The sequence below is a fragment of the Pteropus alecto genome, unplaced genomic scaffold, assembly GCF_000325575.1.
Source record: "Pteropus alecto unplaced genomic scaffold, ASM32557v1 scaffold33, whole genome shotgun sequence".
NCBI lineage: Eukaryota > Metazoa > Chordata > Mammalia > Chiroptera > Pteropodidae > Pteropus > Pteropus alecto.
The window spans coordinates 986,208-1,000,751 of record NW_006435762.1 but is presented as its reverse complement, the minus strand read 5'-3'; the positions used below and the strand labels follow the sequence as shown (position 1 = coordinate 1,000,751).

The window sequence follows — 14,544 nt, the reverse complement described above, 5'->3', positions numbered from 1 at the left end:
GTTTTCTTAACTTACGAGAAGGGCTAAACCAGAAAAGAAAATTTATGGTAAACATGCCTCCTCCGTCTTTCTGTACTCATGGTGCACATCTATAATCTATAATGCCACTCTCTTCCTCTGAACCTAGATATGACTTCAGCATCCTTCTTAACACAGCACTGTAAACAGCAAAAGGTTGAGATTGGCATGAAAGATGAACTAGACAGGTAATTGCTCCTAAAAGACTTTAGAGCCCCAGGGGTAGATACCAGGTGTAATTTAGGACTTGACATAGAGTAGGTTCTTAATAAATGGTTTTTGGAATGAATGATAGATAGAGAGATAGATGAATTAATGGATGCATGAGTGAAATTTCTTTTTTTTTTTTTCTAAAAGTAATATGGGAATGCCTGTAGGATGCTTCCTTCTCTGTGTTGTAGGAAATGCATTGTGTATCATTATGTACCTTGCAAACACCAGCTCTTAGAATGATAAAGTGGAAAGACATACCATAAAGGATATCTAGTGAATTTCTTAGAGAATATCTAGTGACAGGTTTTCAGTTTTACAGATATGAGAATAAGGTACAGACAGGGCATCCATCTCGAGTGCAGGCTCCGAGCTTGGGAGCCACTCTGCCTTATTTCACATCTTGTTAACTGTGTGGCCTTTGGCGTTTACTTTGTCTTTTCATCTGTAAAATAGGGATAGTGATCTTGTCTGCCTTGTGGGGTTGTTGTGAAGCTTAAACAAGATAAGGAATGTTTACTATGTGCCTGGTACATGGTAAATGCTAAAAAATGTGATAACTTTTCTTCTTTTTCCCTCCTTTTTATTGGTAGTAGCTGAATCAGTACTGGTACTGTTGGTAGTTTTATCATAAGGTTTATCATATTATGTTTTGCTGTGTTTTCCCCATATTTTCAATGAATTGAAACCTTTTAAAAGCCATCTCCATTTTAAATACACAGAAATTGACAAAGAGAATATAATTCTTATTAAATAAGAAAAAGACATTTCCTATGTGGAAAACATAAAATTCCTGAATTTCATGCTCTTTTCTTTGGCTAATCATATCATTGCATTATACATAAATGCTCCAAAAAATATACATGTTCATAAAAGTTATCTTTAAATGATATAGTAATAAAATTTAATTTAAAAATGAGAGTCCTGAGTTGTCCTTTAAGAAAAAAACTCAACATTTATATTATATATTCAGACTGTTGGGTCAGTCATTAGTGGGTGGGTCTGAGTGGGGGTGGGGAGAGGAAAGTTGTAATTGGCTTTATGTTGGTTGCCAGGAAACATGCAAAAGCAGCAAGAACAGAGGAAACAAACAACTCCCATTGCTGGGAAGGTGGCCTTCAGAGGGGTGTACTTCACTGAAATGGAAACCTTGCTGCTGTATCATCTAATGTCTCCAGACCAGAAAATGGACTTTGAAACCACATGTTAATAGAGGCAAGGTTAACCAAAGAGCTTTTGAGAAGTTGCTTTTCTAATGCATTTAAAATGAGGATTAGATGCTGCACTCTGTGTCAGTTGCTATAAACAAGGGGGAAACTTTATACATTTTAATCAAGCCGGGTTCAACAGAGTATAAGGAGGGGGTGTTTTAAAATGATTCAACTGTGGACTTTGAAAATAAACTGTGGAGTTAAGGAAATGTGGGGGTCGAGGGCTTTCATTCCCTCTCCCTTAAACATTTTGACTTCTTATTGTGTACCTTGACATGTACTTTTATCTTGTAATTCTGTTTCTAAATTATGTTTCTTTTCAAAGGCACCTGTTTACGGAAAAAAAAAAGTATATCGTTGAAGGCAGTTGAAAAGAGGCGAAACCATTATGAGTTCTCCGAGCCACTCACTTGCGTTGAACAAGGGGTCACAACCTGGGCCAGACAGAACAGAAGGAGAAGACCACGGCTCATGCCTGCTTGAAAACCAGCTCAGTGTGGGCGACTTCGTCAAAATACAGAGGGCCTTCGAGGTAAGCATTAATCTTATTTACTGAAGGCTTTGAGTTTCTCATGGAGACTGAGATGAAACAGAGAGGTCCCCCAACTCCTTAAAATTTCTTAGATATTAAATGGTTAAAACAGGGAATTGAAAGAATTGGTCAGGCTTGGGTTTAACACCAGAGTAACTTTATTGCTCTGTTCTTCAAGCCAAATTATGTTATTTAGCATGAAATTGTTGGTGTTGAATAGCATTATCATTCAGGAAGGAAAATTAATTCTTGAACAAAATAATTTGTAGAGATCAACGTTTTTAGAAACCAAAAGTTATTGTTGTGAGTGGGGAAAGTCAGATCTCTAGGGTGACACCCTGTAGTAACTGTCCTTGCACGCAACATGGAAGTAGAACTCCGGAAATGCACCTATGCACCTCCAGTTTGCAAATGTTCTCCCTCCCTCACCATATCTGACACAGCATCATTTCAAAGCAGATTTTAGCACTTTATTGTCTCAAGATCTCATGCGCAGGACCAGTCTCCCACTTTTTGTAAATATTGGAGCATTGCCAATGAAAACATAATTTAAAGTTTCATTTTAATTCTACATATAACATAAACCTTGGGAATTTTAACTATAAAGGAATAATTTTCTTCTTAGTTAGTTAATTTGGAATTCCACAGCTGTGCACTGTAAAGAGCATACATCAAAAAGACGTTGGGTTTCTCATGCGGTTAGGAAGAAGTACTCTTCTGTGCTGTCTCGTTTAGGTTGGCATGAGCCTTCATCCTTTTTACTTCATTATGTTTGCTAAACTATGATCTCAGGGCTTCAGAAGGTCCTCCTGTGGTGCTTGGGAGTATTCATGTTAATTTGAAACAGACATACAATACTTTGGAATATCATTTTGAAATTAATGAACTATGATGAAATCTATTAGTTATATTAGCCTGTAGTTGGCACAAATTTTAATCTTTAGTTATCCAAAAACAGAGTTGCTAACCATGTTTTGTATAACAAGTTAGATTCTATCTGTGTTGATAAATTAATGTCCAGTAGTTTCAATCAGTTCTTTATAATAGAATCTATTATACTTAGTGCAAAGACATGCTCTGCCCTACACTTTTCTCATTTTAATCTTCATATTCATCCAACCTTATTTGTCTGAAAGATTTCAGTACTGCTCACATCCAGTTCCCCAAATGAATTTGGCATGTTTTGATAGACATAGCAAACATTTAGTTAGGACATTCAAAGAAAGGTAACAGCATATTATGACATCTTTGCCTCTGGAGTGAATAGAAATATGGCAGTTTTGTTCTGGTGCTAAGAATACAAGCAATTTGAATGCTCTGGTCTATTAGAAGAGTCAGCATTATAAAGTCTATGGATTAGAGGGTGAAACCGCTACAGAAGGTTGGAGGCAGGTATTCCTTTCAAACTACTGATTATCCAGAGTAAATCCATGTGAAACTGGTCAATTCAATCTCAAGATTTCTTCTTCTTCTTCTTTTTTTTTAAATGTTAAATGTTTCAAAGCCAGACCACTTATTTTGATATTACCAGTTGGAAAAGCACGTATTACCGCAGGACCAAAGGGGAGGAGACTGCAGTTCATAGCTTGCATGAATATAGAGAATCTAATGACAATTTTAAGAAAGGAATTAAGCATTGCAGGTGTGCTTTCAAGAAAAAAATGCAGTCCATCCATTTTTTTAACAGACTCAACACACAGGGAATAAAACAATCCTATGGCAAATATGCAACCAGGACTAAAAGTTAGGCCCTTGAGCCAACGCACTTTCTAAACACAGCATGGACTCCTGTGGAGGAATGATATACCAGGCAATTTCAGTGAAGTCCGTTCCATCTGCCACAAACATCAAGACCACAAGCTACAGGTGTGGATTAGGCTAAAAGGAAAAACTGCCCTCAGAAGCTATTCTGCAACACAGAACTCTGCATGCAGTAGTTTGTAGTCCAAGTACTAAAGACATGTTCTTGGAAATGCCAAGATTCTGACATAGTTCCATTTATCTTTTATTTTATTTATTATTTATGTGCAGATTTCTTATTTGGGCTAAAGAGTGGTCAGATACTAGGTGAAGTCCACTTTCTTTAATAGCATTGGCAGAGCTTAATTGAAAAATGGGAAGTTTGGTCTTTAAAATTATATAGCGAATGTTTCACAAATATTTCCAAATGAAATATTACTTACCATATAAATCTTAGGGATAACGTTTAGGGATAAAGTATGTAATGCTTCTGTTTATTGTATAATAGTACAAATGAGAATCACTTAGTGTTTAAGAGACAGGAGTCAGACTTCCTGGATTTGAATTCTAGTTTTGAAATTAACTTATAATGTGACTCGGCAAATCACTTAACCTCTTTGGGCCTCAGTTTCCTTTATTTCTAACATGGAAATAATAGAGTTGTTATGATGTTTAAGTGAGATATTATCTGGAGAGCACTCAAAGGAGTACTTGACACTTGTTAAGTGCTCAATTAACATAGGTATTACATATTCAGTGAATAGAGGTTTTACCACATGGCCTCTAACGTTCTCTTGATTCTGATTCATATATTTCCTAAAGGAAATTAAACTTCTAATGACACAACTATGCTTCTACATTCCTTTTAGTTGTGGTAAGAAGTAGAAGCAATAAAAGTTGCAAAGACAAATTCACATAAAAGAGTATAAAAGCATCATCTTTCCATCTCCTTGATCATATTTTATTGACATACAAAAGATTTTAATTGATGTCTTGAACCTCTTCTTCAGAGCAAAAACGTTACCTGGGTAGAAATACTAGAAAACTGGTGAATTTCATTTTTTTTCAAGTGATGGTGTCCAAAAAGCCATGTATCATCCTGAAGAGAGTGAAACTTGTATTATTCATAGAATTGTAAAATGGTGTTACTCAAATTTTCCTGTAGTGCTTGTAATGCTTAGAGAAGTGACATGATCTCTGGATATTCATATTATTTTAATATCGACTAAAATGTATTTTACATTTTCTTAGATACTTCAAAAGCCAGCTATTGTGGGAGGAATGATGGCTGTGGTTTGCTGCTTTTATAGGAATGCTGAGAGGTAGAAATTATAGTGCAACAAAAATGGAATGTGGGAAAAGCCCCAGAGATACTTGACATACATCGAGTTTCTTTCTAGAGTCTGGCTCTGCAGGGGTCTGAGTAGTCTTATTTTTGAATTCACTTTTGACCTCTGCATGCTGGACATTCTGCTCTTTGATCCTGAATGCCCTGCTGCCTGGGACTATAGTTTGCCTACATGGCTGGACTCACTGGATTGGGTCCTGACCTGCCTCTGTCAGCAACTGTCTCTGTATCATCTTCTGGAACATCCATCTGGCCCAGGTTATGGGTCCAGAGCCAGGGGCAGGCCCTATCCTGTCTACCCCATGTCTACTCCATGCTCCCATTTGCCCAAGCCCTGCTAAATCTTTAGATTTAAATAGCTAGAAATGAAATCTCCTAAGCAGTGGTCTCCCACACTTTTGGCATTAGGGACGGGTGCTCCCCTGAGAACCTAATGCCTGATGATCTGAGGTGGAGCTGAGGTGGTGATGTTAGTGCTGGGGAACGGCTGCAAATACAGCTGAAACTTTGCTGGCTCACCTGCTGTGCAGGTCCTAACAGGCCATGGACCACTACTGGTTCATGGCTCAGGGGTTGGGGACCCCTGTCCCAAACCATGTGTAAAAGGTGACATGTTTAAAATGGGCCAAAACAATTCAGTGTGAGAAAGGCATAGTAAAAATTCTAGGGGAAGTTCTCAGAGAGGTTCAGGGCTGGGTTCTCAGAACAAACTTGTCTTGGAATGAATGGAATCTAAACACAATGCACTTGTGCTAACTTCATCTCAGAAGACCAGAGAAGTTCAAGAGGCAATTCTGCAGGTCTGAAAATTGTGCTTGAGGTATAATAAAATGATTAAATCTCCATAGAATTTATGATCTCCTCATGCTTGATTGTCTTTGTATAATTCCCAAGATGCCCGCAGACAGATTCTTCCGCAGGGCCTATGACCTAGACTTCTTTGCTCCAGCAAGTCAAAGCTGAGAGTTTTGATACCCAGCCGGGCAGGCTAGGCTGTAAAGGGATGTAGAAAATAAGATTTAGCCTTTTCTACCTTTCCATTATTTGTCCCTCTTTCTAAACTCTCAGGATTCCTCCTATTCATTAAGGACCCAGTCTTCTCTTAGCCTTCTCATTGTCCATTGTACCTTCACTATCAAATTACCCAAAAGGACAGGACTTTCCGGATGTGTTTCATGTTCTAGAACTGTTCTTGATTCTTGCTTCTTTGCTTTATACCCCAGGAATCACCATCCCAAACACGTAAATGAAATCATGCATCATCGTTTCATTTCTTTTCCTCAGAACTGTTAGATTTTGCTTATCTCTAACAAAATGTGAGACAGTACATAAATTTTTAGATAAAACTGATAGTTAAAAACTGCATATTATGTTATCCAGTAAACTTCCAAATTAGAAAACTTTAATTTTTATGGAGCGCACAAATTGTGTAAAATAGCTCAAACATCATAGAGGTTTCTTTCTTACTCATACAAAGGAGAAAGCAGGTATTTCTAACTGGGAGGCAGCTCCAAGTAGGGATTCAGATACCCAGACGCCTTCTGTTGTCTACTTTCCACACTTGCCATCATGCATCAAGCTAGTATGGGGAGAAGAGCATGAAGGAGCACATGGAGAAGGTTTTGTGGGCCAGGCGAACATCACAACTGCAAGGGCAACTGAAAACTGTAGTCACATGTGTGCCCAGAAAACAATTTCACCCACGGTTCTTAGAGTTTAATGGTAAAAAAATTTCCTTTCCTAATAAACCAACATGTTTCATTTTGTAGATTAAAGAGAGTCATGTCCCTAATAGTGTTCTCTGTTTTGCTTCATCTTCCAGGAAGTTGAAAGCTAAATTTAGTATTCAGTTAATACAACTGTTCTTAGCATAGATTTTTCTGGAACAATTATCTGCTGTTTTCATTATGGCTCTTGTTCTTTTATCTTTGCTTTAATGGTCCAACCGCCTATGAACCTTCTGTTGTAACTGAATTAAAATTCTATCTGGAAATCAGTGGCGGTAAATATGATGAACAAAATTTACCATCTTTAAGTACATTAAGATTTTATAAAGTACTTCCATAGGTATTATGTTATTTGATCTTCTCACCAACCTGGAATGTAGTTAGAGGAGACATTTTAATTTTCTGTTTACACTTAAAGAGAATGAAGCTCAAAAATATTTAATTGAATTACCCCATGGGGCAGACAGAGCCAGGGCTAAGGGTAAATTTTCAACTTTCCAGCCCATTGTGTGGCATGGCTCACTCTATCCACAAGGCAACCTCCCTTTGGGATGTTGCTCTAAGGAACAGGATTCCAATAGGAAAAGAATTTGCATGCTAAGTTAATAACACACAGGCACTGTGTCCTGGTAACTTGGAATAAATGCATCCTCATCAAATAATCAGCAACTCCTACAATAAAATCAATGCAGAGAAAAAAAAAAGGAAGAATAAAAGGAAAAGATAAGAATAAGCCCTTTCTTTTTTCTTTTTTTCTTTTTAAAAGCATCTCAGTGGTGACTTGTGAGAAGGTAAACAAGTAAAACTTAATTTATAACTCTATTATATAGTACAGAGTGCATGCAACAACCTCAGTCAATATCACCTGCTTTTTTTTCAGAGCATTTCTGGCCCCAACTCCCTTAGTGGAATCAAAAACCCTATTTTTGATGGCAGCAGAAAATCAGGCTCTGCAGGTACCCCCCCTCGGTATTAAGGTAATCAAGTGAAGACAAATCTGATACCACTGCTGCTGGCACAACTGGAAATGCCAGAGGACTCTTTGGCAGTTTTGTCTGATTTGCCGGAATTCATGGATGAAGTTAGCAAACTATGTCATCACCAGACACAAGTGAAGCTGTATGTCAACACACATGAAAAATTATTCTTCCTAAATGCTGCTGCCTTTGTGTTGAATTCTGTGACAAGTTCTAACAGTTTCATGTCTTATTCAATTTTTCTCTGTGCTTTTGGAAGAGGTGCTTATAAAAATTAATCTGGATCAGAGAGGGTGATGAAAAGTGCTTTTGGTGAAAAATGTTTTAACCTTGAGCTTCTGCCAGGACTGGAGCAGAGAAGGCAACGAGAAAACTTGTTATAAAGGAAAGAGAAGGTAAAATAAAGATGCCTGTTGCTATTCCTTTGTAGTACATCAATTTAGCCAGACCCGTGAACTAACGTGAACTAAAGCCTAGTGTTTTCAAATTTTCTGAGAATTAAAAATAAAGAAGAAAAAAGGCACCTAAAGAATTGTAATTGGTGCCATTTTGATTTTACATTTGTCACATATTACCAGTGTAGCACAATGATGACACAAAACCCCGTCAACTCTGTGGCTAAAAACAGAAAGCCTCTGAATTGCCCCTTGGTGAATTCTGACTTTGCCCCAAGGCTCAGTCCCACACTTACTCAGGCACAAGTCTCTCAGGGTCTTTTCTTCCTTTACCATGTCTTATCACCATTTTGTGACTATGACTCTCATTAAATCTTGATTCTCTGGGCACAAGCATCCTCTGCTGAGGACCACCAGAGACACTGTTTTCCCCTACTTCGCCTCCCATGTGTGCATATATTCTTCCCCAATTCTCTCAACACATCTGAGGTCAGGTCGTCACACTGGTCTTGCTGCAGACCTGCATTGTCCAGTATGGTGGCTACGAGCCACATCTAGCTATTTCAAATGAAATGAAAAAGAATTTAATAAAAATTTCAGTTCCTCACTATTACGAGCCATAATAAAAGTACTGAGTAACCACATGTAGTTAGTATCTGCTATGTTGGACGGTGCCGATTATAGGACATTTTCATTATAGCGGAAAGTCTTATTGGACAGCGCTACTTTGGATCCTTCTCATGGTACCCTACCAACTTGTTCCACTTCCTCACTTCTGGCCACATTTATATGGCCAGGGGGCTACTCTCAGCCCCTCAGTCCCCCTGAATATACCAGACCTCTCATGCCTTAGATCCTGAATGCCGAACTGATTCTTGGCCTCAGAGATACCAGAAAATATTTTCCTCACACTAGTCTCATATCCATTTTCCCACATTTCTTCCTAAGGACTGTAAAGAAGGGGAGCATCCATTCTCCAACCCTCTCCCCCTGCTCCATAGGTGTTTAGTCTGGGTTTATGGTTCCAACAAGTCAGTAACAAAATTATCTGACACTAGATCATTACCCAAATTGTTTCAGTCTTGCTGGTCCTATTTGAGTTACTTGAATTGCTTTAACAGTATTTCTGTTTTAGAGCCTGTCAAATACTGGTGCCTCACACCACTCTCTCAGGAAAGTCTTCTCTCACCACCTGGGGTGGATTAGCAACTAAACATGTTCCTCTTTTCTCTTCTCAGAGCTTCCTGTATGTGCTTTTTGTTGCTCTAATTGTAGATGGTCTAAATAAATACAATGCCGTTATCTCTTTAAAGCCAAGTTGTAGGTCAGGCAGGCAGAGGGAAGTTAGTGTGAGACCTGTGGATCCTGGAGGGTGGAGACCACGGGTGCTGGAGGAGAGAACAGTGTCTAACAGTGGATCTTAGGGAAATCCTTCATTGCGGGGAGAGAAACTGCTGGAGCTTATATAATAAAGAAGCAGGATTATTTCCTGGAAGTAGATGGAGGAGAAGCAAACAAACAGAAAAAGAGAGTATGGCCAGTCATATATAATTTCATTCATTTTTACGATTCCTATTTATTCAACAGTCACTTTATTATTTAAAAAAATGTTGGAATGCATTATGCTCATTGCAGAAAATTCAAGTTACACATGAAATTCCCTTACTACCACGGCCACCCTCAACCACTTCAGTGCTCTGGGTAACTATTCTTAATGTTACATTTTCCAATGTATTTTTTATTAATTTCTATCCATATATGCACTTATACATACCACATATAGCTTTCATATAATATATTTACATGTATTATTATTTTTTATGCCTTCAAGGAGAAGTGCCACACAAATAGCTGCTAATCATGGAAAAAGATACTCAGGCTCATTAGGAATTTGATTTGAAACTAGTCGAAAAAGAAGATATCCTTTTTCATTTATTTTGGCAAGGATTAAAAAGATCAATAATATTTACTGTTGACAAAGAATCAAGGAAATGGGCACTGGTACTAAGACTGTAAATTGTCAAAGCTTCTTTGGTAGGCAATTATTCAGAATATATCAAATGTAAAATGGATCAACGTATCCTTTTTGAACAAGCAATTTCAGTTCTACAAGCTGTTTAAAATTATGACATGTGCAGAAAAACACATATATAAGAATATTCGTTGTAATATTGTCAATAGATGTTTAAAACAGCCCAATTCATCAATAAATGAAAGAATAAATAGTGGTATACTCCTACTACTCAGTTATTAAAAATAATAAGAAAGATAAATATATTGCTAAAATGATTTAAAAAATTAATATATATAAAAGATATATTGCCTGTGGGACTTTCTGAATAACCGTTTATTGCTACGTCACCCTGTACCATCTTTCTATTTCTCACTAACTCTACCTCCCATTCTGCCAGTCTTCTCTCTAACTGTCTAATTAAACAAAACCAAATCAATAAAAACAAATATCATTTTTTTCCTCCTCTTATTTAGAGCAGCTTGAACCTTTTTCTTTCTTGGTTGACGTCTTATATGTACATACCTTAGGTTTCACTTTCTAACTAAATGGGAATCTGAAAATATGTTCTCAAAGGTATTTTGGCATGAAATATTAACTTGGTATGTTTTTACCTTATCAGAACTGGCACAAATCCACTGAAAGACGTTGCTACAGGTTTTTTGTCTTCTTGGGAAGAGCTGCTTCAGTGGAGAGAAAGAGAAAGAAGCTGGATTGCAATGAGTTGAGTAAATTGGAGGGGAGAAAGTTGAGAGAATGTGAAACCAATTCTTCAAGATAGCTGTCTGACAGGAGGAGAAGGATGGGCAGTAGCTAATGCAGATGGTAATGTCGAGGGAAGATTTTTACTGATTCAGGTGATGTGATTATGTTTAAATGCTGATGAAAAGGAGTCAATAGAGAGCAAGAAGATGATGAGAGAAGAGATCCTCTGAGATGGTGAAAGAAGGACATATCCAGAAGAGAGCAGCCGTTCTCTTGTCACAGGAAGGAAAAAATGCTGGTCAATCTGTATGTGGGGTGCAGAAAATCAAGGTATTTCCCATCTGATTGACGTCTCCTCCTCTCCTCCTCTTCTCATTCTCCTCTTCTGAATTAGGAGTTAAACTTCTCTTATAGTAGGAGTTAGAAGAAAGTGGAGAATAAGACTAAGAATTCAGCAAGAAAACTTGGAAGGGTTTCTAGTAGTATAGAGAAAATTTTTAAGATCAGATAACATGTATTTTATTACAGTGGCACCATTCTGTCCATTTGGGTGGTCTTTGTCCATCAGTGGTCTACAGCCTGGATGTAAGCATTGAGAATGTGCTTTTCCAGAGCTAGTGTTTTGCTCGATACCTGGGATGAAAGGACAAGAGATCAAAGGAATAAGAATAATGGCCAGAGATTGGTTGAAGTGTTAGATTGTTGCTTTGAGAAGGATGCAAGAGCAGGTAGGAGCTGATAATTTGGTTGAAAAAATTTCCATCTAGAACCTGGTTTGAAATCTTTCTGACTATTTAGTCATTTCATGCTTACTTTATTGATTCAAAGTTCATATGTAAATTTTAAGTGTATCATCATAAAGTTTTAGGCTTCTAAATAAATAGCTTTTATCAAAACTGCATGATATCATTCGGGCATATGCATTCCAACCTCATATTTTTCTGGTTTATTGATTGACGTGCTCTCCTAGAGATAATCAGGTGTTGAAGTCAACATATTTGTGGTGTGATAAAAAGTAGTTAGGGACTGGAAATCCTTGGTTGCAGGCCTATTTCTGCCAACCATGAGCTATGTGACCTTAGAGAAGTCTTTTTTAAGTAACTGGGCCTCAGTTTCTTTTTTTTAAAATGAACGGTTTGATGCAGATTCTTTAAACATCATTCCATTCCTAATATGCATGAAATTCATGGATGCATCCAATTCTTTGACTCAACCTATGGTTTCCAACAAAGAGACAGAAATTGTTTTGAAAAATGTCTTTAAAAAATCTGAAAAGCAATTGTTTTAAAATTATTTTTAAAATAATTAAAATTGTTCTTAAAAAGAGTATATGTTTGTTCTTCTGTAATGATATTTCCAAATGAAGATCGATGAAACAGTTGTTTCTTGGCTACACCGTTCCTCTGGCGAGGCTCGTATGCTCAAGTTTCTAGCTTACGCAAAACATGATGGCGATAAACATCATTTAGGTCTAAAGCAGAGAACTGAAAACTTCCACTGACAGAGAAAACTGATATGGACAATTACACATCTCAGGGATTATGATCATCTTGTTTAAAAGTTAAAGATAGATTTATCGATTTTTTTTCCCTTGCAACTGCAATTCAATTCTAACTCACCAGTTGTTAGGAAGTCTCACTGTTAAAACTTCACTACAAGAAACTTTAGTTCTAAACCTTAAATTCAGTACAGATATTTCAAGGCTTGTGCTTTGTTAGTCACAGAATTTTAACTCCCTTCAGATTGTTGAGCTTTCGAATCATTGATATCATAGTGTAAATGAAAAATTAAAACCAACTAAAATCCATTGAAGCAAGAAAAAGAAGCAACATGAACCTCGGCTGATAGACCAGTCTCTCCTGTTCTGTTGTTCAATCTCTCATGAATGTTCATTGGGTAGGTGAAAATTGCAGGGGATGATATTAACTGATGCATCTGTTTTGAAATAACATTTAATCTTCTGCTCCAGGAGATGTTCACAGGGTTTGACAGCAAATTCTAATACATATTCATAACCAATACACTTTGTAACCAAGGGAAATTGAGGCAAGTGCAATAGAATGAAGCATGAGAAAACAGCATGTTAATTTTAAATTTAATTATAGAGATGGGGAGAAAGGATGCATTTCGATAGTGCATACTAATTCAGCTGTCACGAAACATTACCCCCAAATCATGCCAAATATTTGGCAGAAGAAATATTTTTGGTGAAGTGCTTAATAAAACTAGCAAGTTCTGGGGAAAACAAGATTCTGAGATCCTATTAGAAACTATTTTTCATGTAGAGAAAAAGAAGCATTGCAGAATTCTAATGATCTGAAGTAAAAGCACAAATAAAGAAAGAAAAAGAAAAGAAAGAAAGAAAGAAAGAAAGAAAGAAAGAAAGAAAGAAAGAAAGAAAGAAAAAGAGAGAAAGAAAGAAAGAAAGAAAAGAAAGAAAGAAAGACAGACAAATAAAGTTTTCAACCTAAGTTAAGGTTTTAGGTCCATATAAGATTTCTGTTTATGGAGTTTTTGATATGCTTTAAAGGTTAAATTAAGTTTGAAATTAGACGAAAAAACAATAATTAGTATGATTTTTGTGATCTTGTTACTTTTGGTACTTAGAGGACTATGTGTCTGTCATTCATAGTGACAAACACACCTAGGCTTCTCATTGAAGTATAAATACTTGAAGAACATACACCTTGTCCTTGTTTAAAGCTGGTGCTGAGCACTTAGAAGAGTTTTTGGCATGGAGCAGTCATTTAATTAATATTTGGTGAATGAATGAAATAAAACTACTCCATTTTTACCTTGTGTGGTGTACATGCTCAATATACATTTATTAATGAATAGATTAATGGATGGATGGGTGGATAGATGGATGGATGGATGGAAATACTACTCTAAGTGGCTTACAACTCACAATTTGACATTAATTTTCAGGATTTGGAAGGAAATACAAACTAACAAATAAGGGCAGTGATCTTTGGGTCAGTGACATGCAAACACACTGACAGAGAAAATACCTAGATTTCTGAACAAATTGAATTGTGCTTGCTCCATAGTTTTAAACTGGGACTTATATTCTTGTCTTGAGCAAGTCCTTATTTACAGAATAGGAGAAAAGAAGTTTTTTCTTTCCTTATTTCATTATAAAATATTACTATAGGAAAAAAGTTAAGGAAAAAGCAAACACAAACAACATTTCTGATAGTTGGTAGATTTTGAAAGAGTTAAGTGTCTGCTTTGGGAATGCATTGCTCTTTTACCAGAAAGAATGTAAATGTTTAGGCTTACTAGAATGATTTTTTAGCAATCAATTGGTGAGTCTTATGAATGAGAATATCACAGGTACAGGCAATCTCACACTTTGTTGATGGAAATGTAAATTTGTTCGACCATCATCATAGGATGATTTGGCAAGATATATTAAAAACTTTAAGAATGTGCAAATTCTTTGACTCAGCAATTCTACTTATAGGGAATTTCCCTCAGGAAATAATTGGACAGCTGAGCAAAGATGTATGTGTTGGGATGTTTGCTGCTGGGTTTTTTTTTTTTTTAAATGTAAAATAGCAAAGCATTGGGAACAATTGAAATCTTAACAATAAGGGGTTATAAATTGTATTTCTTCTCTGTATTGTGCAGCCATTAAAAATTATGATAAAGACCAATACATGTTATA

General features: G+C 36.6%; 1 protein-coding gene across 1 annotated transcript in view; it reads left to right on the top strand.

Annotated features, from left to right (window-relative positions):
• Positions 1-1,770: 1,770 nt before the first annotated feature.
• The window catches only part of WDR49 (WD repeat domain 49), a 113,684-nt gene continuing 100,910 nt past the window's right edge, over positions 1,771-14,544 (top strand). Inside the window, exon 1 of the mRNA XM_006910871.2 lies at positions 1,771-1,971. Within this exon, the coding sequence (XP_006910933.1) occupies positions 1,828-1,971 (144 nt within the window). The 5' untranslated portion in view covers positions 1,771-1,827. The remainder of the gene's footprint in view (positions 1,972-14,544) is intronic.